A 27,753-nucleotide genomic window follows, 5' to 3' on the forward strand; every position below is an offset into this window, starting at 1 on the left:
GGCGCTCACAAGAGGCATGGCTGAAATGGTAATAGACAACACGATACAAATGAGAATTCGATACTTCTCAGTCTTTGCACATTTTTAACAGTTATCTTCAAATATATATAATGTGCTTATAAGAGGTGCAACGATTAATTGACAAGTAATGGATTGTCAAATTAATTGATAGTAATTGTAAATAATTTATTAATTTCCAAATAATTATCAATAATATTTTTTTGATAATTGATTAATCAACAAGTAATCCATGATCATATTTATCAATTTTTAATAATCAATTAATCGACAATAATTGATAATCGAGTAATCGTTTAGATACTTTTTTTTTAATTAAAATTTTCAGCTTCTCAACAGTACATATTTTCTCGTTTTTGCCGTCCTCCATGTCTGATTGATTGATTAATCAATTGTTCAAACATCGTCCGTTGGCCATCTCTCTCACGAGAGCTGCCATCATCTGGTCCCTCGTCAGCTGCGACGAAGATCGATAAACAGTTAGAGACAGCGTGGCCCCACGCTCGCGAACCTTTGCAGACCTGCTGGGACGCTGTTTTCAGCCACATGACTGACAGAGGGAGGGTGCAGTCAGAGATGAAAAAAAATAAAATAAATCAGTGTGACAAGGACACAGCAGAGGAAGAAAATACGCGGACTGGAGGGGAAAAACATCTGGCACAAAAATGTGAACTTTTTTTTTTTTTTTTTTTTTTTAATTGTTCCTGCAAGCTCGTTTTGAGGCCGTCTGCATTTTACAAGGACACGGCGACCTTGGCCGTCTTAAACATAGACGTGTTAACAAAAGTCCTCTTCCACAAAATACAGCAAGTCGTAGCTCAACTATAAAAATCAATTCAAGTTGTCTGAGAGGGAGCAATTGGCCTCTTACTGTAAATGATTATTGATGATCACATCGCAGTCTATTATATTCTGACGAAATTGAAAGAAAGAAAGAAAGAAAGAAAGAAAGAAAGAAAAAATATATCAAAACAGTCAAGAACACACCTTTGCTATAATCAAAGTCATGTTTCTGTGAATGCCAATATGTGTGGTTTCAAAGGGTATGGTTGTTTTAAAAGGCGGGGCTTGGTCTGGTGAGTGACGTGGGAGTCAGCGACAACATTGACTGTCACCAGGGCTGTGAATATCTAGGTAGTTAGCTACTGTATCTATCTATCTGCGTATCTATCTATCTGTGCATCTAACTATCTACCTATCGATCTATTTGCGTATCTAACTATCTGCGTATCTATCTGTCTATCTATCTGTCTGTCTGTCTGTGTGCCTGCCTGCCACATCGTCACAGAACGCAACTGCTATTCCTATTTCAGAATCGCCGCAAAACTAGTGGCCAAGACTCAGCCAATTGTAAAATACTGTGGCAAAACCCGCACCTGAAAATATCAAAGAAAACCTTGTGATACGGAAAAAAAAAATCCTCAATATAAAATTGGATATTATGATTAAATAATGCACAATACGGTGAGATTGTGAAAAGTGAACCGCGAAATGACGGAACATACAGTAATAATCCTGTAGGATTTCCCCCAGTGCTTTATACGCTTTGCTTTGCTTTCCTTGCCAAACATAATTGCCTGACGTTCATTTGAACCCAAACTCCTTTTTCACCTTCAGCTCAATTGTGAGCCGCCAGAGGCGAGCTTTTTCACACACTTCCCCCCCCCTTACATCCTCCTGACAACACAAGGGCGCCTAAATTGGACGCGCATTCCTCCTCCTCCGTCGATGGAGCTTACGTTGCTGTAATCGCAATTTCGGACAGTCAGCCAATCATGAAACAGCTGACAGAAAAGCTCACAGTGTGCACACGCTTGAGCGCATACATACTGTATAGTGTCGCCCAACGGTTTCTTCGCGGAGCTATTTTTAGAAGCACACTACTCTTCGTTGAGCATCCAATGTAATTACGGGCGACTCTCAAGCAGGAGATTTTTATTTTTTATTTTTTTTTATAGCCACACACATAATCACGACAATGTGTCTGCAAGCCTGAAATGGATCGGTTCCTAATTTTAGCTCATGTTTGCGGAACATACACAAATCCATCCATTTTCTTGACCGCTTATTCCTCACAAGGGTCGCGGGGGCTGCTGGCGCCTATCTCAGCTGGCTCTGGGCAGTAGGCGGGGGACACCCTGGACTGGTTGCCAACCAATCGCAGGGCACACAGAGACGAACAACCATCCACACTCACAAGCACACCTAGGGACAATTTGGAGCGCCCAATTAACCTGCCATGCATGTCTTTGGGATGTGGGAGGAGACCGGAGTACCCGGAGAAGACCCATGCAGGCATGGGGAGAACATGCAAACTCCACCCAGGAAGGTCCGAGCCTGGACTCGAACCGGAGACCTCAGAACTGGGAAGCGGACGTGCTAACCACTCGACTACCGTGCCGCCCGAACATACACAAATGTGTCCCCAAATTGAATGAATGGGAAACAAAATGGACGCCGGGAAGTAAAAATTCAATTCATATTTCAGCCTCTTTGTGTTATCATTTAAAAGATAGAGAGATATGTCTACAGTAGAGGTGCAACAATTAATAGATTAATCAACTAAATGATTATCAAATTAATTATTTTTGATAATTGATAAATGGCTTAGATATCTTTTTAATTTAAAATTGTTCACATGTTCAGAATTTCATGTCAACAGTAAATATTCTCCGATTTCTGTAATCCTCCATGAAAGTAGACCGATTATCACTATTTTGAACTAGGTGTGAAAATTTATCAATTAAATGACAACTAATCGGTTATCAAATTAATCAACTATTTTAATAATTGTTGAAAGCTATTCAAATTTTCCAAATCCTCCGATTTCATAGTAATTAGTAAAAATGGTTTTGTGATACACTGTAATGCAAAATAAAATCTCATTTTTCGATAGAAAAAATTTGAAATTTTAAAAATATTCGATAATGACAGCCATAGAATTCACTTTACAGGGTCTTAAATGAAATGGATAGGAGACAACAGCTAAAATTTGGATGTGAAGCAGGAGATGCAGGAGATATTTGGGAGCCAGAGCATCGACTATCTGCCCGATTATTTGGCAAGCTAAGCTAAGGCTAACAAGCGAGCCAACAGAGACTCATCTGTCAGTGCGCCAAAGCGTCTCCCATCCTGCGGGAGCTCATTAGCTTCAAATTCTGCCTGGAATAAACGGCGCGACGGGTCCCTGGGCTTTATTTTCAACGCTCCATCTCTCATCGCGTCTTGGTCATTTGCGGCGCGCTTCAGATGGGAAGCCAAACATGGCGCTTCCAAAAGAATTTCAATCCCAGGATGTTACACCTACTTCCCACCACCACCAACGGATGCTGGGCCAGGAAAACAGCCCAAACTGGCCGTCCACTAAAGCGGCTTACTTTTTCATTCAGTTTATCAGCCTCTCAGAGTGTGCGAGAGGAAAGAGGGAAAAAAACTGCACCATCTGCCACTCCTTCACAATTAGTTCTCTCAGCCCGACGGCCAGCGCATACTTTTGCTTGAAACAAGAACTATCCAAGGAGGTGCCTTCTGACAGCCATGAGCCACCTGTGGAGCCTGAAAGTTGGAGCACAAACGGTAGCATGAAAAATTCAAGCGCATGTAAAGAGCAGCGTTATGAGCTGTGTAAACGCGCAACTCTATTATTATTATTATTATTAATTATTATTATTATTCAGCATTTCACTGGAACTGGCACATTTCCGTCAGAGGGAATTTTGCAAGTATATGCTCACATACGCCACACATCGACTGATTTTGGCAAAAGAAAACTCGCGATGGCTTGAAATATGCACAAAATCGGTTGTCCGATCAAGTATTCCATCAATTAATTGAGAAATCTGATAAAATTGTATTTCCCATTAAAGTTTGTTCCAAAATCATTTTTTCTTGACACTGTTGGATTTACGGTTGTCACTATTTTTTTTTTTTTAGAATCGATTATTCTATCGATTAATTGAGTAATAACACAAAATTTTATTCTGAATTAATGCGCATTACAATTTTTTTTTCCCCCGACACTGTTTATTTTAGGGCTGTCACTATTGAATATTTTTTATTGACTTTTCCATTGATAATTCCATCGATTAATTGCATAATCGAGTACAATTTTATTTTTGCATTAATGTTGGTTAAAAAAAAATATGAAAATCATTTTTTCCTGATACTTTTCATTTTAGGGCTCTCACTATTGAATATTTTTTATTGTTTTTTCCATCGATAATTCCGTCAATTAATTGCATAATCGAGTACAATTTTATTTTTGCTTTAATAATATTGGTTAAAAAAAAATGTGAAAATCACTTTTTCCTGATACTTATTATTTTAGGGCTGTCACTACTGAATATTTTTTAATCGATTTTTCCATCAATAATTCCATCGATTAATTGTATAATCGGATACAATTTTATTTTTGTATTAATGTGGGTTAAAAAAGAAAACAGGAATATCATTTTTTTTTCCTGATACTTTTTATTTTAGTGCTGTCACTATCGACTATCTTTAAGCAATTAATCAGATACCATTTAATTTTTGTATATTAAAAAAAAAATCCTATAATACTGTTTTAGGGCTGTCACTAGAATCGATTAATTGGATACAATATTAATTTGCATTCATGTGGGTTATCAGAAAATGGATGGAGTGATAGAAAAGAAACATGAAAAACATTTTTTTACTGATAGTGTTTTCTTTTAGGGCTGTCATTATTCAGTATTTAGAATAGATTATTCTATCGACTATTCCATTGCGGTCGACTGTCAGTTGACTGAGATGCAGAGGTTTGACTTGGATGTACAGTTTGTTGCTAGAAGGTTTCTGCTTGGCAACTGAATTTGTGGAAAGCGCATTTTACACGACTGTTCACCACAATGAAATAAAGCTGCCTCAATTTGCAGGCAATGAGAAAGGCGAGGCGCGTACAACGGACCGTTCCGCTCTTTCCGCTACAAATCAATTAGCGGCAAAGGTCGCAGCAGGAGCTCAAACAAAAGTGCTAATTGGGCAGGATGAAAGGAGCTCCTGAAATAGCCACAAAATAACTTTAACTGATTTTAGAGCAGAAAAATATAATATCGTTTGTATCAGTGACAGTAGGTATCAAATGCCGCCACCGCTTTTTAAATTGTTGGCTTGTCAAATTGAATGTTTTTATATCAAGCTTGAGAACCAAACCAGAGCTTGATCAGAACCTATGTTTTGATTTCAAAGTAAGGTAGCACCTTTACCCTTATCACAGCTAAAATAAAATTTCTCTCCCATGTTACTCAATGTAGGGATTTTATTTTGAAAAGCCGCCACACTTCCGGTTTCATTTTTGACCATCTGACGTCTCGCTCGTCTGCCGCCAGAGCGAGTCGTCAGCTCGCAGAGGCAGCAGGATGCGACGGGGTGCAGCGAGCGTCCTCCCGCCCCGTGGACAGCCTCATGGGCGTTTTTGTCATCCTCTCGTCGATGCTCGGATCTAACCGGAAGCGGCGAAATGAAGCGGATGAACGTGAGCACCGCCAAGACTGTCCCCAGCATCACTTGTCCTCTCCCCGGATGCGGCGCCTCGCTGCTTTGAGTTGTCCCTTTTCCGGGGGGTTCGTGTAGAGTTGATCTGACAACTTTTCCACCTATTGTGGCCTCTTTTGTGTTTTTATTTTGCCGGATTGAGCAACTCTTGGAAAAGCGGCGACTCGCCTTGCACCTGTTCCCGGCGGAATAAGCACCCTTGGTGGTTATTCGGCTTTGCAAGCATCCAGCATCCTCTCCAGGGGTGCGCGAATACGGTCGATGCTTGCCACTTGTGTGTCGTCTCGTCGCCTTTGTTTTTTGTCTGTTTGTCGTGACAATTTACGCCACGCGTGCACACGTGACGGCCACGTTTGAAACATCTCGTTGCTGTTTAGATGTGATTGTCATTCGTGCCACGACATTTCCCCATTCTTAAAGTTATAACGCGCGTTGTGTTTGTGAGTATAGCCACGCTGGAAGTCGACCCCCATGTGGCCGTCGGGAGTGGGCAGCCGGCAGCCTTGCCCGCGGGAGTCGGCGCTGCGCAGGGCGGCCATCAGCGGCAACGTCCTGGCCCTGCCGCCGCACCACGTCCCCGGCGGCCGCAGCGTTCGCGTCTTCATCTGCGCCAACCCCGACGGTAAGAAAAAAAAATATTAATTTTTGGGCGGCTGTCACGTGCAGGCTTCGAATTGGGTTGACCTCGGGTTAAGATGGGAGCGGTTTAATTAACCACCTGTGGCCGCACATCCAGTCAATTAAAGCAGATGTCTGCACCGCTATCCATCCTTTAAACTGCTGGGTCAAAAACAACCCAGTTTTGGTCAAATATTGGAACGATGTGCTGACTTGGGTCAATTTGACCCAATTTTCTGGGTTGTTTTAGATATAAAAAACCCTTTTTTTATACAAAACAACTCCAAAAAAGAAACAACAGTTGGGAATAATTGACCCAAGTTACTGGTTCAGTCCAATGTTAACCTGGATACAATAAATATCCAAATCATCATACATTGTTAAATCTTGTTTGGACAAAAGTTGGACCAAATTGCTAGCTTGCTTGATCCAACCTTCTGGATTGTTTTGTACAAAATTGTACCAATCATTTTTTGTTCCCTGATGTTGTTTGATTTTAGAGCTATATCAAATATTTTTAGACCCAATTGTTGTCTTGATCGATTGACAGTCCAACCTTCTGGGTTGTTTCGTGCAAAAATGAACAAAAACAACCCTAAGATGGGTCAAATTGACCCAAATTGGGTCGTTTTTGACGTTTTAAGAGTATAACCAGCACTTTGGATTGAAGGTGTGACCAAGCATATGTTAAGATTTGGATCCAATAAGGTGTAAAAACTGAACATATTGATGAGTTAAAGTTACCAAAAAAATGGGTTACGAGCTGCACCTAAAAATGAGTCAAAAATTGGACCGACCCACTAACTTGGCTCAATGCCGGGCTGGACTGCCCATCTGGCATAGAGGACAGATGCCCGGTGGGCTGGCCTCTTTTGGGGCCAATGCCGTGTTTTTTCGTGATTATTTTCCTACATTTTACCACACGAGACTGGTCCACAATTTAGAAGTTCCAGTCAATTAATCCATTTTGAATATAGATAGCAAACCGAAACATCATTGATAAACATCAGTGGCAGAACTACATGTGCCGAAGTCAAAACACCAGAGCTGTTTTTTTTTTTTTTTTTTTTGTGCCAGTCAAGCCCTGGATCAATGTGACCCAACGTTAAGTTGTTTTGCAAAACAACCCTAAATTGTTTTATAGAAAAAAAAAAGGGTTGTTTTTGTTTTCAAATTGACCCAAGTTACTGGGTCGGTCCAATTTTTGGCCTATAAATAAATAACATCCAAGCACACATCCAGTAAGGTAAAGCAGCTATACCGAAATGGATGTTCAATATCACTTTTTTTTTTTTTTTTTTTAAACCGATACGTACGGGAGTTATATAAAGTATTCAGTACCGATACCACTTTTGATACATAACATTTCCCAACAAAAACAATGACATAACGAGAGTTCTATAGCTACATCCTAATTTAGCATTTTCCTTAAAATCGCATGAAATTAATGGCAATGTTCTTCTCATTTCTAGCTCCTGATAAAAAAAAAATACCCACAAGAGGGCAGCCAGGTATCGGCCATATACCGATACCTCGTATCGGTACTCGCGTAGCTCTAAGAGAAACAATGAAATGAAGAAAACAGACTTGTGAGCATCCAATTAGAATGCCTGAAGAGTTCAATTTTAATATCAAGAATATGTCAATATCGCGATAAATTGTGATACTTTGTCTCCCGATAGATTATCAATACGCAAGTATCGCGATATTTGTAGTTAATATACAGCCACTATAAAGGCGCCATTGTTCATTACTTATTGAGCAATTACTTGGCAGGCCACAAGGGGGAGCACCTCAAGCGTGGCGGGGAAATGGACGGAAGTCTGAAGGGCGAAGAAGACTCATGAGCTTAGTTTTTTATATATTATTATTATTATTATATATTATATATATTTATATATTAATTATGTATTTATAATATATGTATATAATTTTATTATATGAATTATTTATTATTATTATTAGTAGTAGTAGTAGTAGTTTTATCGTAGATTATCGTGGATTTATTACCTGAGCAATATATCGATAATCGTGGTATCATCTTATCGTGAGTCTTTTATGCATATTGTATTGTATCGAGGTAGCCAGAGGTTCCCACCCCTAATCAAGAACAGGGCGTTGGATTTCTCCATTATGTATTTTAGCGCTCAACATCTGCTAGCACAGATGTTGGGCAAACTGACATGGGCACCAGCACTCGCATCCAAATGCAGTTGTAGGCAGGGGGGGGATTTCCCCGCCTGTCCCGTTTTACGACACAAGCATTTGCGACAATCACCTCAACTCAGCAGGACTGGTGAGACGCGGGAGCAACATCTGGCCTTCATGGATGGCTAGTCCGCGCCGCCTTCAGCCTCCTCCGGGTCATCTGCTATTGATTTGCTCACTGGCTTTGTGTTTGCATCGCTGCAGAAGGATCGCGACGCTCTGCATGTGTAATCTTGGCTCAAATGTGCAGCTATACAAATCACGTTTTTCACGTTCATTTTTTTCCGCTTTATATCGCAAGCTGACGGAGCCCAAAGCGCGTTTTTGTCCCGTATCCTGGTCGTGCTTTGAATTTCAAGCGCGCCCATACATCAGGTGACTATAACTCAGCCGTAGACAGTTTAATCTGAAAGCTTTCAAACACAAAATGATGAAGATGTTTATGATGGAACGCGATGCGCCGCCGCCAACCGCCGCTTACTGCACATTATCGCCGCGCTTCAATGTGACATTTCGCCGGCCAGCTGTGGGCAGATGCATGTCCAGACGCACCCCCCCCCCCCCCCCCCCCCCCCGAGCTTGGCTAAAGATAGACGAGTGAACGATACGTCAGACTAAATTTTGCCGGCTTGGCTTGCGGGGCGAGGGGCGTTCCGCGCAGGTCTCCCTGTCGGCCATGTTTTGTTTGAACTGTCCATCTGCGCCCTCCAGGGAAAGAGAGCGGGCTTGTCCACATTGATTACGGCAAGCGTTTGGAGAGGCGGAAATAAAAAAAATAAAAATAAAAAAAACGAGAGGAGAGAAAAGTGGGACACAACACAAGAACAAGGCGTGCGCTCTCACTGGACGACATTTCAATTCAACGTTCGCTTGAATGATGGCAAATGTGATGATGGAGGCGGCAAGCCTAGCTTAGCATTTGTGCACATAAGTGCCACATGTTGCACATACAGAACAAAAACATCATAAATATTAATAAGTATTTGAATTAGGGTGGTGAAAAAAACAAGTCAACCAAGTCGGACAAGTCGAATTAAAAAAATAGTGTCTGCCACCGTCCATGTTTCTACACAGACATTTTTTGGAGATGCACGCAGTGGACAGGAAAGCTAATTGTAGCTAACGCAGGCAACTCCAATCATTTACTCAAGGACAACTGTTGAACTATCGTCCATAAGTGACTCATCACAGACAGTATTACATGTGTACTGTAGATATAAGGATGTATGTGTGAACTAAATGGCGTTTGTTTACCTTAAATGGTAATCACAAGCACGCTAATGCTAATCGTGATTGCTAACCATTTAGCATAGGCTAATTTTGTTGGTGTACAGAAGATAATGAGTAGTTTTATCCACTCAATTCAACTCACATTCAATCTTATTGCATTAACAACAACAACAACAAAAAAATCAATGATTTGATGGAATAATCAATAGGATAATCAATTTCAATAGTGACAGCCCTAATTTGAAGGGATACTTGACTCATTAAACCATTTTCAGCAGTGAAAAGTTCATTTTGTGCAGAATTAATTTGATAACTTGTAAATGAGTTAAAGACGTTAAAGCGTACTCACAAATACATTCAAACATATTCATTGACTAAATGCCAAAAAAACATAGCATATTTTCCCAAACCTAAATGATGCACTGCAGACATAATAATAAATCATAAAAGTTACAAATAAATCGTCTTGGTCTTTTGATCACAGGAAGTACTTTTATGCGTGGCGGCCATCTTACGCTGCTATTTACTAACTTGATGACATTGATTTCTTCACTGCCTTTTCACATTATTTTCTGTCTCTTCGGCAAAAATGCCTCAGCAACCTGCAGGCGCTTCGCCTCACTCAGTCACATACGAACAAACAAACCTCTTCTCTCTTGCTTTCAGACACGGAAGCAGAAAGGAATGCATTGAAAGAGCACGTCTACCCCAAACTACGGGACTTCTGCAGGGAGAACTACGGCATTGAATTCCAGGTAAGTCACATTTGCTGCGATTTTCCCATCACGCTCCAGAGGCCGCCTTTCGCTTTCCATGTGAAGCACCCGGGACCTTAAAAGACCCCCGGCGTCGCACACGTCGGTCCCCTTGACGTTTAAAGCGGACAGAAGGCCGGCAGAGATAAGGCGCCTGGCGACGACGGATGGCACGCATCTGGCCGCGGATAAGGCGCAATGACGTGAGGGCTTTTCCCTTCTTGTCATCGCCCGAGAGCCACCGTCCGTCGCTCTCCCTTTCGCTTTTCTCTATCGCCGTGGCAGTCCGGCGCATTTGCATTGCAAATCCAATCGACATCGGCATGCGCGGGGGAGATTGCTATCAGTTTGTTCGACAAATCCAGGAGAGCCCTCGAGCCAAGCGGGAGATTTGGGCTTCAGATAGTTCTTGGAAAAGCGAGGAGCGATTTGGGTGTGACGCCAGCTTGCATTCGTTCTTATTTTCGGCAGGATTGCAATTCCACTGTTTGGCTCTTGTGTTGAAAATAACCTTCGGAGGTAATTTTGGAGCGTATTAAATCGTTAACTTATTGTGTTAACTCATTCAGTACTGTGAATGTTCATATTAGTCAACTGGAATCCAATTTCAGGCACCTCACACTCGAACAGAATATGGTGTATTTGTATTTGTTGAGGTAGCTACTTTGTAGTACAAACTAGTTGAAAGAAGTGCAACAATTAATCAACAACTAATCGATTATCAAATTAATCTATAATTTTGATAATTGTTTAATCATTTAGATACCTTTTTTTAACTTAAAAAGTGCTTGAAATTTCAGCTTCTGAACAGTAAATATTTCTACTGATTTTCTGTGTTAAATCAAAATAAAACATTTGTTTTTAGGAAACAATTAGACAATTGTGCCAATTTTGTGCCATTTTATGGAACAAAGCAGTGACTGAATCTTAATTTATTTTTGTGCATTTATTGCACTGTCAATTTGAAATAATGTCATGGTTTTTTTTTTTTGTTTGTTTTTAAATAAAAGGAAATAAATTAAAACATTACAAATTATTAAAATAATTGTTAGTTGCAGCCCTAGTAGAAAGTGTGCATCATAATCATGAGAAAAGATGATGCAGTTCATGGAGTGAATTATGAACAAAAAAAGATGTCTGCCATGAAAGGCCTTTCTTAGTCGAGTTTTATTGTTTTGTAGTTTGACGTTAGGACTGGGTTAAAAATAAATAAATTAATGAATACTGAATCAATTTTCATAGCCTGATATTGAGTCATAAAATCACAAATCGGTTATTTTAATGTATTTTTCCCCATAAATTCACAAGTAAATATAATTTTAATGGCCAAAATGTTTTTTTTTGTTTTTTTTATCTTGATGTTTTTTAAAAAGTTACTGTTCTCCGGAATTCAAAAGTATTTTCTTAGATTTACGAAAGACCTGACTTATAGCACTTTAAGACAATTTATAATCTTTTACATTTAATGTGCAATTATGGAATTTGTGTTAAAACTATCACAACTACCGGTAGTGTGCTTAATCAATGAACGCACTCCGTCTTGATCAATCACGTGATGTTTGCGTCGATCTCTGTGCGTCCCACGACTGATCTGATTAACGTTTTCTTTTCTTTTTTAAAGCAATCTTTTTAATAGCTTTTTACAGCAAACAGGCAAGTCTTAATTATTAAGAGTTGTGCCTTCATTCAAATCGCAGCAGATTGGAGGTGTACGAAAAGGGTCAAGTTTGTCGGACTATTTTTCGCCATCACACTTTCACCGAGCATATGCGTCTAAAATAACACTTGCAAACAATTCAACAGTCTGTTACCCAGGAAGTGTCAATGGGATTTTAACACTTGTGCCCAAGAAGCTCCGAAAAATTCACACGTGTCACTCGGTATGACACATTCCAGAGCCGCGGCGACGGGGGGATAACGAGAGACGCACAATCCCTGCCGTGCCTGACGTAGGAACGCGCGCATGATGACGCTGGGGAAGGGAAATGTGCAAAGGCACTTTTGGCTTCACAACGTGCAAGCCACGTGCACGTCTGGTGATTCAGCTTGCTGTCATGATGCATGAGCATGAAATGATGTATGCAGACGAGCTGCAAATACTCGCAAACCGCCTCACCCCGCGCACACAAGCATACCCCGTCCTCGCCCGTGCCACGTGACAAGTGACAAGAAAGCGGTTTACTAGAGCTGGATTAGGGACGACTGCAACAGCGGGAGTCAAATTGCTCGTCATCTTTTGCTTTGATTTCATATTCATGCGCCATCGCGACGACGCGTGCGCGCGATCCACAATCCGGTCCCTTTCCGGCGGCGCACACTGACACACATTTGCTAGGCTGATGAAATCCGAGTCTCCCCGCTCCCTCGCCGCTTGACTCACTTTTCCTCCCAGAATCGCTTTGCTTTCTGAGGATGGAGCAGGATGAGGGAGATGGAGTGGATGGGGGGGGGCACGGTGATCTGGCACAGGGGCAGAAGGCTGAGCCCTATGAGGGTTAGCACCTGGCTGCCAAGTGGAGGCAGCAGTGGCGTGCAAAGATGGGCGCCGAAATCGGGAATTGTGGGTAAGGGGTGAATTTTAAACTTGAAGAGCTGGAGTAGCTCATGGCGTGAATTGCTGGAATTTATTGAAGCTGGAATGACATGAATCGGATGAATAATGTGGAAGTAAATGGAAAATGTAGAATGTGGGAAATATTCGGGTACGAAATCGTGAATTGTTGGTAAGGCGTGAATTTTGGAACTGAAAAGCTGGAAGAGCTCATGATGGAACATATTGAAGTTGGAACGAAGTGAATCGGATGAAAAATGTGGAAGAAGAAACTGGACAAAAAAGTGCGAGGAATAAAATATAATAAGAATAACGGGAATGGTGTAGAATAACATATGTGTGAAGGCCTCCAGCCTTCACACAATTAACGTTTGGACCGTAACGTAAAAAAAAAAATATATAGCAAAAAAATTTTGATTCAACACAAAGACAAGTCTGCTTACATGGAGGACTACAGAAATACGATATTTGCTGCTGAGAGGCTGAAATTTCAAGGAGTTGGGCAATTTTAAATTAAACTACAACTCAAAATAATAATAACAATAACAATAACAATAACAATAACAATAAATTGTATTTGTAATGCGATTAATTGATTACCAAAAAGCTTATTGATATTGATTGGATAGTCGATTAGTTGTCAATTAATCCTGAAAGTTATAAAATAAATTTATATAAAATGAACCCTGAAAGCTCATGTATAATATAAAATGACAAAAAAAAAAAAAAGTAAATTAGGTTATTGTTCATGTTAATTATAGTTCGTTTTAGTTTTGTAAATACACGATGTATTTTGAGAGGGCTTTTTTAAGCATTTTCATTTGTTTCATGAACGAAAATGTAGTTTCAATTATCGTTTTAGTTATTTTGTTAGTTTCCATTAACGATAATAATCTTGCTAAAAAGTCACGGTACTGTATTTTTTCCAAAATTTTGCTTATTTGTTGGCAGATGCCTCTCTGTCTGGCATCTTAACGACTGTCGTTTTGCATTCCAAAACAAATGATGCCATTCGCCTCTGACTTGGAGCAGAAATATATTTAGTTGGAGTTTCCTTTCCACACCGAGTTAGGCTGGCGCAGTCTTGTATGAACTGATCAAGTCGATGAAAGGCAAAACGTCTTCTAAGACAGCAGTCTCGTGGCGATCAATTCAATGCCCTGATGAAGGAATATCCACGAGCATATTTCACCTTGAGTGATAGGATACATGCTATAAATAAGGAGCTTAAAGTTGGCAACTTTTTTTTTTTTTTGCCAAAAACTTTTTCCTCTGACGGGGATTTCCGCCTCTCGTCTGATTTCATACCCTTTCTTCTTGGGCTTCATGGGCATTATCTCAATATTTAATAGTCTAACATTCAATAATCGGCAAAAAAAAAAAAAGACTTTTCCTGCATTTGACCTGCCGCAGGCAAACTCCTTCAAGGGCGTTAGAAAGCCGCTTAGCAGAACTGCTTCAGCTCTTACGTAAGCAACCAGAGTTTAGGGCAGGAGTGGGAGAGCGCTATCAAACGGGAAGGATTGGCAAATTGGCATGAAGCAAAAAAGAGAAATGGAGGCTGCCAAATCCTGTCTCACAGGAGCCCTCTCTCCATTTAAAAAAAAAACTTCAAATAAATTTCCTCAGCCTCATTTATGTGCCGGCTTGCTTACCTTGGATTTCTGAACTGCCCATTTTCGCCTTCATCCATCTTTCCATTCCTCCGCCCTGCAATGAAGAGCAACGATCACGGCACAAAATGTAATCAGCCTATTCTCTCTCACACATGCACGCTCGCTGAATAGATGCGACTATTAATTTAGCTCCTGATTACAACGCGGCCTCACGGTCACCTGTGAGAACCCAGCGGACACCCGTCATAAACTCACTCCATTTCCTCCCTCGGCCGGCCGCGGCTCGCCAGCACGGGAAGCAGATAAGTGACACTGATAGGCCGTGACTGATGTGGCAAGCTGCGAGCTTCCTCCAAATCGATCTATAATCTGCCCAGGGATGCGGCAGTGTCAGATTCGACCCTGCTTGGAAATCTATGATCACGGGCAGTCATCAACCATTTTTTGTTGTTGTTGTTGTTGTTGTTGTTTCGGTGGCTCAGGTGGTGGACCTCTACTGGGGCGTGGACCCAGAAGAGTGGGACAGTCCGGAGCTGCAGCGGCTCAGGATGAAGCTCTTGGAGGAATGTTTGAAGACGTCAGCGGGGCCGTGCTTTGTTGTGAGTAGCGCAGTTATTATTTAAAAAAAATAATAATACAAATGACACTTGTACAAATGAGTCATGTGAAGGCAGCTGCAATTTTAGGGTCGGAAAAGGTACAAAGGGGGACAGGGGGACGGGGAGAAGGGCAGCGATGACAGGTAGAGTAATGGATGCTGAATTATTCAAACAGAACAGATCTTTTTATGGAGGTGAGATGGAGAGGTAATGCATTATGAGTGGGACAGTATCCCAGCACTCTTGAGAACATAATTCTCCTCACCTGACTGAGTTTTGTCTCTACGCCTGCGCTATTCATAGTTTTCATTTGCATCATGACATTCAATTGCACAATGTCATGTGACTGACGTTCACACGTGCTAATTAGGGGTGTACCTGATTGAATCGGAATTGTGATTTAACCGAAACCCTTACACTAAGATAGATATTATATATATATATATATATATATATATATTCGATTCAGAAGGGCCCTATTTGATTCATTATTTGAAGGAAGAACACTCCCAAAGTCGATACTCACTTCCTGTTAGCATTTGCTAACTTCCTGTTAACGCTAGGCCAGCGATATTTTAAAAACAAAGCGTGTTTTGTATTTAAATATACAGTGGATGTAATCCTTAACGTTGTGTATTTAGTTTTACAGTTAACTCTAACAGCTGTGTCATTAAACAGCTTAAAGGACGCTCCGGGACAACAGAATAACATACGCTACACACTTGCTAGTTGCTAATGCTACGCAAGCAAAATGGTGCATTCAAGGTACTTTCACAGCGTTGGAAACTTTGGCTTTCTTCGATAACGTTTTAAGGGGGGGGGGGGGAAATCGGCCATTTAGCTCAATTGGTTGATTTTTTTTGGTTGACGTTTGAAGGCCAATAATCAGCCAATTATAATCGGCGGCCGATTAAGTCCACTTTTCACAGACATCTGGCTGGAACCGCGTTAAGTGTAGCATATCCACTTTGAACAATAAAATAACAGGCAAATTAATAGGTTCTTGGAAAGAAAGTTTACATATGCGATGCTATACATCAGCAAAGAGGAGTGGCCAATGAGCTTAAAAACCAAGGTCAACTAAGGCCATAGCACCATATAGAACTAAATCATTGATAATCCTCATTGAATCCAACCAAATCTAATCGTTCCACTGGAAAATGTGGCATTCTTGATTCGTATCGCACTCCATGTATTGAGATAAACCGTACATGTTGAGTCGTCTTTTATCAGAGATGTGCACAACCCTTGGCGCCAACGTTTATGATTTGTAAGCAGGTGCAGTGAAGTAAACAATCAGGGATTTCCCAGGTAACCTTGCTTGTATTGAACAGTTAATATCCTCATAATTCTCAAAAGGTCTCTCTCTCATAAAGACTTTTTGTCCTTGCGCGCTTCAAAGCCGCGACGGATGGCGATGGTAATACAAGCCAGGCGCCGTCGGGCTAAATGCTGAGTTGAAAAGAAGCGGCGACATGTCCGCCTTTGCCCTCAATCCGCGCTCATTTCTTTCACGTCGTACAGCCCGTAATCTCAACAACCTTAACCCTGAATGACCCTGGGCATTGTCACACCACAGTCGAGGCAAATAGACCTCAAGCACATAAGATATCAAAAGTCTACACACCCCTGTTCAAACACCAGGCTTTTGTGATACAAGTTATCTGCATCTCATTTTTTTTTTATATTACACAAACCTGGTATATGAACAAGGGTGTGTAGACTTTTTATATCAACTGAAGCTCCTTTTTCACCTTTGCTGATCAGTTTTCCTTTCAAGCAGGCTAACTCAACAAATCTCTCGATTTTCTGTTTAGTCCCACAATCATGCAAAATCCTGAAAAGCTTCCCTAATTGAAATGACAAAGTGTGTGTGAGCCTTTCAATGTGTTTTATGAGCGGCATCAACCCCCCCACTCCACACACACACACACACAGGTCCACACGTGACACACCTGGACGAGGGGGCTTTTGTCTCATCTGTCAATAAAGAAGGTTTCCATGGTGATTGCAAGGGTTGGCATGGTGATGGTAAGCATGACAATGAGCCACAAATGTCTTTTCTTCTTCTTCTTCTTCAGCTCTCCAATGGTCTCAAATTCCCCCCTGTAAAAAAAAATATACTTGATAAATGCCTCAAGGACGCGTCTCAGATTCGGTGACTCCACTTCTGCTTTTTCTCCCATTTGCCAGTGAAAGAAGATAGTTGGGATAAAGTAACCTAGATGTTTTTTTTCCCTTTCTACTTCTGCCCACGTTGTTAGTATGATGTAAGGCTAACATGATCACCTTGTCCAGGAGTTTTGACCCCAAATGTGGAAAACGATCCATCTGAATTCCAAATTCCAGTGAAGTAGCAAAGCATTCACTGGAAGCTCAAGTGGGATGTCATTATTGCACATCAGTTGCCAGTCAAGATCATACATCAGATCAATTTTGTTGATTGATGGGGCAAGTCATTGTTTTTTAACTGCTTTCCCCCTGCAGGCTCATAAGCAAGACTGTAGCTAGTAAAAATCCCGGAAGCAGGGTTTGTCTCATCTTTGACATTTTCAACACTGTATTCTCTCACAATGATGTATTTCTTTGGAATAAGCGCAACATGAACGGATGGATGTCAATATCACAGAGGAAGCTGTTGAAATCGAACTTTATTCGCCGCGTTCCCTGCATCTGCTCCCGCTGCTATTGCCAAGGCAACCAGTACATTCCCGGCCTGTCAAGGCTCCGAGGCACCATCGCCAACCAGCATGCGAGCATAGTTTTCCAGTCCCTTGACTTGGAGTTTCATGTCTTTGCCCCAAGGCTAGAAGTGTGCTGCTACACAGGATGTAAAGATCAGCCAGTCGTGTCGCCGTGGAAGGCATTTCTCTCTCTCGGGTTGTTCTTGAATGTGGTGGATGATGCATTTCAAGGAAAACCCAGATCATTTAAGGAGATGCTAAATCTGTCACTCAAAAAGTCAAACTCAAATACTACATTTGATGATTCCACAAAGAGATTGTGATTTGTTGTGATGATGAAGACGGAGGTGGTTTTGGTGATGATTATAGTAACAAATGGGTCTACACACTTTCCCTCACAAATCTACATCGCCACATTTAACTGCTATATTAGGCCGAGTGCTATTTTTCTACATATAAAATAGATCTGTCATGTTGTTAATTTAACTGCCAACTGACTGATTGTTTGCCTTGCTGACGTCTTCCTGTCCTTTTGTCATCCTTCAGGGTTTGGTCGGAGAAAAATACGGCAGCATCCGAGTGCCAGGTGAGGTGGAATCGGCAGAGTTTGAGATGATCTTGGATGCTGCAGTGGAGGCTGGGCTGGACACACACATCTTGGACGAGTGGTACTGCAGGGATGAAAACTCTGTGCCACCCGCATACTACCTCAAACCCAAAGCCCAAATGCTGAAGAACTACCAGAACTCAGTGAGTGCATTTTTGGATGAACCTCATGAAAATGCTTCTCCCTTCTTCATATTTTCCAAGTGCAGTACATAAAGCGCACTTGCAACTAATATGTTTCTCACCAATATTCAGATGTCACGCAATTCTGCATGTCACGCAAGTCTGCGGGGTGAAGTCAATGTGTCCTTTCCCTGCCATCCAACTTAGATGGAGTCCAGCAGTGCAGCCAAAACCAAGAATGACAAGGCCTGGAGGAAAGTGTCGGAGGAGATCAAGCGTATCTTCCGTACGGCGGTTCTGCAGCTTCAAGAAAAGGGGACAATGCCGAGCACTCAGGCCAAGAAATTCCTTTGCTCTGGTTAGTTTCAGGTCTTCTTTTGCTATTTCACCATTTAAGAACACAGCTTACTCCTAATTATTTTTTTCTAGTGGCGATTCATGTGCCATCTTCTGGAAGGCCTAACTTTTTCTTCCAAACTTGTGTCTCTTGAATCTAATTAAGAAGCCACTGTGTGGGGGGGGAAAAAAAAAAAAAAAAAACTACACAGGAGACACTGGCAGAATTTCAGTGAAGGCTCTTTGCGGGGGAGCCTCTTTTACACTTCATTCGCTGTTATCATCTTTGGCTCTTCTTAAATGAGGCTCAAGGGATCAATGTAATCACTGGCAAAAATGGTTACTAAAGCTTTTCAGATTATCTCCTGAAAGAACTCTGTTAGACTCATGTCTGAGGATGTCAAGCAGTATACTTAAGCAACATCTTAAGCAGTCTCTAATAGGAAGTTTTAGGAAAATAGTAGTTTTTAGTTTGCACTACGTCCATGTGTAATATTTGGTTTTGTTCTCATTTCAGCCTTGGAAGATGAATTAGACTTTGCCCTCGGAAAACAAACTCCTGCCTTTCTCAGGAAATGCGTTTGCTACATTCGCAAGATTTCAAACTTTGACCGCTTCGCAAAACTCCCAGAGATGACCCGCTACATGGACATTGTGGTGAGCGGCGACCGTATCATGCGCAACCAGGAAGCCTACGAGCGCCTGCTGAAGGTGCGGGACGAGTTCATACCAACAGTGGTGGCCGCGTCCAACCTCCGTGTTTATTCCTCGGTCACGCACTGCGACATGAAGCTAGGCTACTCCCAGGAAGTGGAAAGCCACTATGTGGAGGGACTATGTAAACAGTTCTATGAAGACATGGTGGATATAATTCAAGCCACAGTCCAGCAGAACTTTGATACAGAGTCTGACCCGCTGTACGATGAGATCCTTCAGCACCTGTCCCTGTGTAAAGCCTACGCAGCACTGCACGAGTACAAGACTGAGTCCTTGGATTACGTGCAGGAGTATCTTTTGCCATCCAAGGGAAGTAGGATGAGTCCGCTTGTAGTGCATGGAGGACCATGCACGGGAAAGACATTGCTACTTGCTGAAGTTGGCAAACAGGTGAGACATTTTCAGTATCATTTCAACAGAAGATGAGGTTAAATATCTTTCAACACTGTCTTTCAGGCCTACGCATGGCTGCAGAAAGAGACGGGCCCTGAAACCGATCCTGTGGTTATTGTCCGTTTCATCGGCTCTAGTCAACCCTCCACAGACCTGCGCACCCTTCTCCAGAGCATCTGTGAACAGATTGCAATAAACTACCGCTGCTTGATTCACTTTTTGCCTAACAAAATCCAGGAAATGAGGGAGCTTCTAACCAATCTGCTTGGAGAATCTTCCTTCCACAGGCCCTTGGTCATCATCCTGGATGCGCTGGAGCAGTTGTCAGATGCAGATGAAGCTCGCAAACTGTGGTGGCTCCCCATACAACTCCCTCGGACAGTCCGCATTGTAGTCTCAACATTGCCCAATAAACATGGAATCCTGCAGAAGCTCCGACATGCCATTCATGAAGAGGACAATTATGTGGAGTTAATACAGAGGGATCGCAAGGTGTGCAGCCAGACATTAAAGCAGCAATTACTTGGCGTAAAGAGAAAGGTCACCTCAGGCCAACAAATCTATGTCAATGAGGCGCTAGCAAAGTGTACATTGCCGATGTTTGTTAACTTAATCTACAGAGAGGTGGTGCACTGGAGGTCTCACAAAGATGTGGATGAGAAATCTCTGTGCTCTACAGTGCATGAAAGTATTGAACAGTTATTCTATTCAGTAGAGAACAAGTTGGGCCAACGATTTGTCTTTAGAGCATTAGGGTATATCACCATGGCCAAAGCAGGGTTAACTGAGATTGAGCTGGAGGACATTCTTTCTCTGGACAACATAGTCCTCGGTGATGTTATCGTGGTATCTTACCTCAAAAATCCCTTAAGGATCTCTTGTGACTTGGTAGCGAGGCTCAAAGAAGAGCTGGAAGGTTATCTAGTGGAACGTCAGGTTCGGAACGTCACCCTGATGGTCTGGGCCAACAGGCATCTGCATCTTATTGCCCAGAAGCTGTATCTGAGCAATGAGGAAGACGTCCACCAAATGCACAGCCTTCTAGCAGAGTATTTCCTGGGGGCGTGGGCAGGGGGTAGAAAGAAGATCTTCACTTATGACAACAATCATTTTACTTCCCAAAATATATCACACCACAAAAATCCCCACCATCAACAATCTCATGAGAAAACGTCATCCGACAAGTACTCATATGACAGGCAAACTCCCGAGCAGCCTTGGGTCTTCCAGTGCAACCTTCTGGAGCCTGATATTTTCTTTGTCAACCACAGGAAGATGACAGAGCTGGTGTTCCACCTCACGAGAAGTGGCCGTACTGATGACCTCATGTTTGGTGTCATCATGAACTTCAGCTGGCTGTACACAATGATCAAGATCGGACAATTTGAAAAGGCTTTAAATGATATCGACTTGGCTTACAGCTACACCCAAGAAAAAGAGCTGAAGTTTCTATCCACCACTCTCCGTAGCATCAAGGCAAAGGTATTGAAAAACCCAGCGTCACTTTCTGCAGAACTGCAGCAAAGGCTTTTGCCAGTTGTCACCTCCCTGCCCAAGCTTAGACATCTCCTTCTGGAGTGTGACAAGGACGGTCCCAAGTACTGCTCAATTGTGCCTCTTCACTCCTCAATGGATGTCACTTATAGTCCAGAGAGGCTACCTTTGAGCTCAAGTTACATGCATATCGTGGAGATCTTGCCCACTCTAGCACCAAATATAGTCCTGGTAGCCCTTGAAGATGGGTCCGTTAGCACTTGGGACGTCGAGAGTAGACAACTGCTACGGCAGATCGACACAGCTAGATCTGTTGTGCTGGGAATCAGGTTAACCACTGATGAGAAATATCTAGTTGTGGCCACGACTAAAAACACACTCCTTATCTATGATAATCATAAATCCTGCCTTTTATCAGAAGTTGAAATCAAGGGGTCTAAACACGGTGGCATCACCGGCGGGGTGGCCTTTATCAATGGCTTTACTTTGTCAACTCACCATGCTTTAGCCTGGCTTGAGGCCAGTAAAGATGTCAACGTCATTGACTTGCTTTATGGTTGGCCACTCTATCAGTTCCATTGCTGGTATGAGGTGACCTGTGTGCAGTGCTCACCAGATGGAATGTATGCCTTCTGTGGACAGTACCTCAACACTGCATCCATCTTCCATCTGGGAAATGGGGACAAGTTGGCCACTGTTACCTCAGAGTTTTCTGGGGGGTTTGTTAAGTCCATTCTTGTCCTAGACACAATCAACCAAATGGTGATGATTGACAATGAGGGGAGTCTGTCAGTATGGAACACCAAAGAGATCACCAACCCACGTCTGATGGAGGATTACGACTGCAGAGGAGATGACAGTGAAGTGGTGAGCATTGAGCTCTCGGAAGACCAGCGCTCAATTCTGCTTTGCAAGGCCAGAAGTATTGAGGTCCTAGATACAAAGGTCTGGAAAATGGTGGAGAAGTTTAAAGCAAAACGTAGTGAGCGCTTTGTAGCTGCTGTTCTTTCCAAGAACGGACAAAGTATTGTGGCCTCAATGGAGAACACCTCTTCAATCTTTGTGTGGAGGAGGGACAGTGGGCAATGCATGGCAAGCCTGATCGAGATATCAGGGGCCATTGTCAAACTCATCAAATCAGTCCACCATAACCTGCTTCTTTCTGTTGCCAGCAGTGGAGTGCTGTCAGTCTGGGACATTGACATCATCACAGCAATGTCCAATATTGACAAAACAGGCAAGAAGATCCAGACATTGCAGTTGTCTGGCAGAGAGGATTATGTGTTTACCATGGATGGTTCAGAAGCAGTCCACAAGTGGAACTTCGGCACTGGATTTATAGAAACGGTCTTCAAGCATGAGGGCATAGTAGAGAACTGTGTGCTAACCTCCTCAGGGGATCTAATGGTAACTTCAGATGACAAGTGCAGTCAGTACATCTGGCAAACCAACACTGGGGAGAACATTTTCCGTATCAATGGACAGAGAATATCCCAGCTGCTAATCACTCACAACGACCAGTTTGTTGTGTCACTCTGTGAACAAAATGCCTCAAGAGTCTGGAGACTAGCTACAGGACACAAAGTGTGCAACATCTTGGTCACCCTCCAGAACGCCGTGATCACCACAGCCAACACATTTCTCGTTGGCACCTCCAAAAACAAGCTCCTCGCCGTCAGCTTGTGGTCAGGCAGCGTATCCAAGAAGTTTGTGTGCGACGACGGCATCACCATAGTCAACTTCAAACTTATTCCTGACTGCCCCGACTCCGTCGTGTTCATCACATCCACAGAAACTGTCTTCATCTGGAGTGTGGCAGACGAGGCGGTTTGCAGGCGCGTCCAGTTGCCAGCCAACTTCCTTAAAAATCTCGAGGACTTCCAAATCTCACCCAACGGCAAACAAGGAATTGTGTCCAAAGGTGATGAGAACATTAACGTGCTGGATCTACACAGTGGGAAGCTGAGACTTGTCCATGCCGCTGGCATAATCTGGCGCCAGAAATTATCACGAGACGGCCGTTATCTTGTATACGTCTGCTTCCGCAACTGTGATGAGGATGACGATGCCGGTGTCGTGTCCAATCTGATTGTGATGCGACTTGCCGACGGGAAGAGTATTGGCACATGCTCCTTATACAAGACACCCACTTTCCTTTCGCTCTCCCAGAGAGCCCTGAACATCATCATTGGCTTCGAGGACGGCAGCATCGGCACATACACCGTGGTGGACCGCGTTGACGCCGCCCTCAAGATCAAGATAGCCACGTCCAACAGCCGACAGATTGTCAACAATGCTTCGCAGAAGGTCCGTCCCAAATGTGGCAATCATTCCTTTAAGACCATTGCCGACTGCATTTGGAGGGAATCAACAGAGGTTTTCTCCAGGGACAGCCCAATCAATGTGTCTGACTCCGGTGAAGGTGAGTCTACTACGCCTACAAAAAAGACAGAGCTGCTGCAGTGAAAAAAGAAGAGTGGAGATGTGTGATGAGGTTTAGAATCTCGGGAGGGTTGTAGTTGACTCTTGTTTACAGCCACGTGATTCAGCTGCAAATGTCAGGCGTCTGACTATCTTATCTAGTTGTACTGTTTGAGTTCATTTTACATTCAGACGCTCCGAATAAATAACACAAGATGGAAACAAATTCTATGAGATGCGAGCTTGCCATTATGTGTCCTTTTAGCATTTGAAGAACAACATTATTTAAATGTATTTGTGACAGAACATTGTCAAAGCCATTCCAGTCATCTTTGCCGCATTTATTGTCCAATTTGTTAACTTACTTTGTACATTATGCCACCGTGTTCTACAAAAGGAGTGCATTTTTATTTTATTTCCATCAGATGGTATGTACAGAAAACAAACACGTACATGTCTTTTTTTTGGCTGCTGCAATTTGTGCAACTCTTTCAAATGTTAAGTTGTGCTTAATGCAATCAAAGTGAGTGCCTGGAATTTCTAAATGTCCTTTACGTGCAGACTACAAGATTTACGAAAATGCAGGGAATTTGTAAACAGTAAAGACAGTACAGTATACACACACACAAAAACGCGAGTTGCATTGCTCTTTGTAACAACAGTTGTGGAAACTCTGTGGTACTATGAATTTGCAGTTCCGTTAACGTGTGAGCTCTGTGTTTTAAAAGGGGTACACCACTAAGGAGCATTCAGTGTAGCATAGCACCATACAGAGTCACGCCTTAATCTGTGTACTTGCTTTGGGTCTAGTGGAGTTCAAGTGTTGAATAGAAAAGGACAGTTATTAGTTGTCCATTGTTTCACTGAAACAATTTGGCCCTGCGCGTATGTATTTACTGTAGCAGTTTAGAGTAGACACAAGGTGGAAGCACTTTATTGGTGGTCTGTGAGAAATGAGTAGATTTATTCCAATGTGCAGCATTGTATTAGACTTTTATAGGGGATCTAGCGTTGTCTTAACACAATGTTTAAACAGAATTTGCCTACAGAAACAAACAGGATGTCCAGGTACATTTAGGTGTTTAAAACAGAAGAGATGGTATATTCACACGTGGTAGATCATCGTTAGTAGTCGTAGTAGAACAAATATATTGAGTAGCAGACTGTACTTTTAATGAGGCCAATGTTATGAGAAATGCACAACCGCAGTATTTATGAACGCAAAGTGAGCTCACAGAATGCACATTGGGTGACAACAGAATTAGTGGCTCAGTTGTATGTAGTGTAATGATGACATGAAGACAGTATGAAGCAAAGCCACACACTCTCCTCACCTTGACAGACTTCTCAAAGGGCTATTCTAGTACATTTACTCATTTTCAACCATTCAAATGAAGGCCCTTGGATCCTTTTAAACAAGGTAGCAGGATCAAGCTTTAAAATATTTGCCCTCAAGTTTCTAAAAAAATAAATAAAAAGAAAACATAATATCCAATTGCCAAAGTCCCAATGGTAGTTTAGTTCATTTTGTTTAATAAGGGTTGTTGTGTAATTATATTGTTGCCAAATTGTTTCAGTGTTTGGACCGTGATTCTGTTTATGATCAAGAAAGTGTGCTCTCTGTTTAAAAAAAGAAAAAACAAAAAAAGTTAAAAGAGTCCTGCCCGAATATATTGGAATGCCAACTTAAGCGTATATTTGAATGTGGCCATATGGACGCCCGTAAATGGTATTATTAACTGTATGTTTAAGTAACTTGAATGACTTTTAATAACTTCTTTGTTTGCAACTTATAGTTGACATACTGGTGATGAATGTTTCTATGGTATTATTTGTATTGTCGGGATTGATTACCTGTTTAGAGATTTATATTTTCATAAATGTTGTACTTTGTTACAGAGTTGTTAACTGGAACTCAAGCAGAAAAGAAACGTATGTCCGAAGCAATATGAAACTAGTGTGTATGCATTGTTTGTATGGAGCATTTTAATGAAATAAAACGGATCACTTTTTTGCCTCCACGTGGTCGCTACCTCTGGATCTTTAATTAATGACACTGACATGTGTCAGTAACCTCAAGCACACACACACAAGCACATATTTCATTATATATTACACAGCTGTTAAAGCTTCTGATAGGCCAGTAATTGCTTGTCTCCGCTTGACGACAAATGCTGGACAAGCGTGGTGGATACGTCTCCACCGCTGACTGAAATTGTCATTGGAATGAGGCGATGTGTGCGGTTTGCACCTGCGCGGGGAGCTACACGCCTCGCACACTTGCCAACAAATCCAGAATGATTGGCCAATGAAATGCCTGGGGCTTTGGGCTGCTGTTTTAATTTCCCTGCGGTGTCACTCCAAGCTAATCTGCGTGCGTTGGTGCATGTGTGGCTCCTGTCTCCACGGCAACATCGAGTCCACGGGCTTGGCCACGCCCTTCATTCTCATGATGGTGAGATCACTGCCTGCCTGTCCTCACGACTAGGTCTGCGCACACACATTCGCCCTGCAGCATCACACGGCCGTGCAATTACCAAGCGTGTTTGCCCAGCGCCAGGTCTCCACAGGTCACACTTTGTTTCCTACACTGGGTACAGTGCGAAAACGCCTCTTTATTTGCTCGGACCCAAAATAGTCTTGTCATTGTCAGCCGTATTTACTCTGAGACAGGACCCTCCTTTTGTCATCCCAGGTTTTTCCATCTGGAACATGTATTCGTAGCAACAGGGAAGCCTCTGACTCACCCGGTTTCTTTGCCTCCCTCCCACCTGGACCCTCTGGCAGCCACAGATAAACCAGACAAGACTTAACACTTTAACCTTACCTTGATGCTGACGGGGGGAAAAAAATCACCGTAAATGCAGTGAGAAAATATAAATAATGTTCACAACCTCCTCAACACAAAACGTTAAATGGGAACAATAGCAACCACCACATCCTGATATAAGATGTGGAGATGGACAGCTTCCCCTTCACTAGCACTGACTTTAATAAGAAAATAAGAGGTGCACAAGGTCTCCAGTACTTCTCAGTATACAAATTTGTCCCTTCAAATCAATTAGTGTGTTCAAATGTCTAAAAAATGATAAACCGTGACTAGCATACAAACCACCAAATTGTTAGAGTTGTCAAATTACATTTCATCACATTTTGAAATCAAAATAATCCTCACCAATCTAATTACTGTACAACAGTCCAAAGTCCAATGCTTTTTCAATGAGCGGAGAGCTTCCTTTCACAGAATTGACCGCAATTTTGGTTGATGTAAGCTCGGGATTGTCAATAAAATCATTAAATATTACATTAAAAAAAAAAAAAAAATGTTCCAACAGTTTGGTTGAGATTCCTTCCATAGCAACTCATTCTGAAAATATGTTACTGAAGGTGAACTCTTACCACTGTTGAGAATCTGTCATCCATCCTGCTCTGTATAGCACTTGCAAGCTTCCTTGTCCAAAACGGCCTGTTTGTATCACCTACAAAATATGCAACATAAAGCTTAGCTTAGCATTTTTCCCCTAATACAATTGGTAACTTGCATAGTTGGGAATGCAATAAAAACTCACCGAATCCTTGCAAAGCAAACATTTCGCTCAAGTTGTGCACAACTTCAATTTCCCGTTCACTCCAGGCAATTAAGTAGGACCACGCTGATTGGTTGCCACACTTTCACCGCCTTAAAGGTACAGTACCCAAATAACCAACGAGCCTCATTGGCTTATTAAAGTATTTCTTTAGGTGATATGACTTTGTGATCAATATGTCAAAGGGCTCACTTAACTTTCAAGACTTATTTTGAAGAATCCAGAAGGATGCCAGCTCTGCTATCTCGCCTAGTGATCATGATTATGCGGCTCACTTAAAAAT

General features: G+C 42.1%; 1 protein-coding gene and 1 long non-coding RNA gene across 7 annotated transcripts; one reads left to right on the forward strand and one right to left on the reverse strand.

The window, feature by feature from the left end:
* LOC144003437 (uncharacterized) lies at positions 1-27,560 on the reverse strand. Of its 3 annotated transcripts, none has more exons than XR_013278985.1 (4): positions 27,453-27,560; positions 27,283-27,362; positions 14,550-14,604; positions 1-20 (listed from the first exon to the last, which is right to left on the reverse strand). It is a non-coding gene; the product is annotated as an uncharacterized LOC144003437 (long non-coding RNA). The 3 variants fall into 3 exon arrangements; XR_013278984.1 differs by lacking the exon at positions 1-20 and adding an exon at positions 5,457-5,479; XR_013278983.1 differs by lacking the exon at positions 1-20 and adding an exon at positions 14,006-14,086 and having other exon boundaries at positions 27,453-27,554.
* nwd2 (NACHT and WD repeat domain containing 2) lies at positions 5,373-25,904 on the forward strand. 4 transcript variants are annotated; one of them, XM_077499655.1, is made up of 8 exons: positions 5,373-5,512; positions 5,983-6,154; positions 10,255-10,343; positions 14,993-15,109; positions 18,340-18,543; positions 18,730-18,880; positions 19,376-19,965; positions 20,032-25,904. In XM_077499655.1, exons 1-8 carry the CDS (start codon positions 5,498-5,500, stop codon positions 23,926-23,928), a joined length of 5,235 nt encoding a protein of 1,744 aa, XP_077355781.1. In that variant the 5' UTR covers positions 5,373-5,497; the 3' UTR covers positions 23,929-25,904. The 4 variants fall into 4 exon arrangements, with proteins under 4 accessions (XP_077355781.1, XP_077355783.1, XP_077355784.1 ...); XM_077499657.1 differs by lacking the exon at positions 5,373-5,512 and adding an exon at positions 5,611-5,776; XM_077499658.1 differs by lacking the exons at positions 5,373-5,512; positions 5,983-6,154; positions 10,255-10,343 and adding an exon at positions 10,496-10,546.
* Positions 27,561-27,753: the final 193 nt, after the last annotated feature.

The sequence above is a fragment of the Festucalex cinctus genome, chromosome 16, assembly GCF_051991245.1.
Source record: "Festucalex cinctus isolate MCC-2025b chromosome 16, RoL_Fcin_1.0, whole genome shotgun sequence".
NCBI lineage: Eukaryota > Metazoa > Chordata > Actinopteri > Syngnathiformes > Syngnathidae > Festucalex > Festucalex cinctus.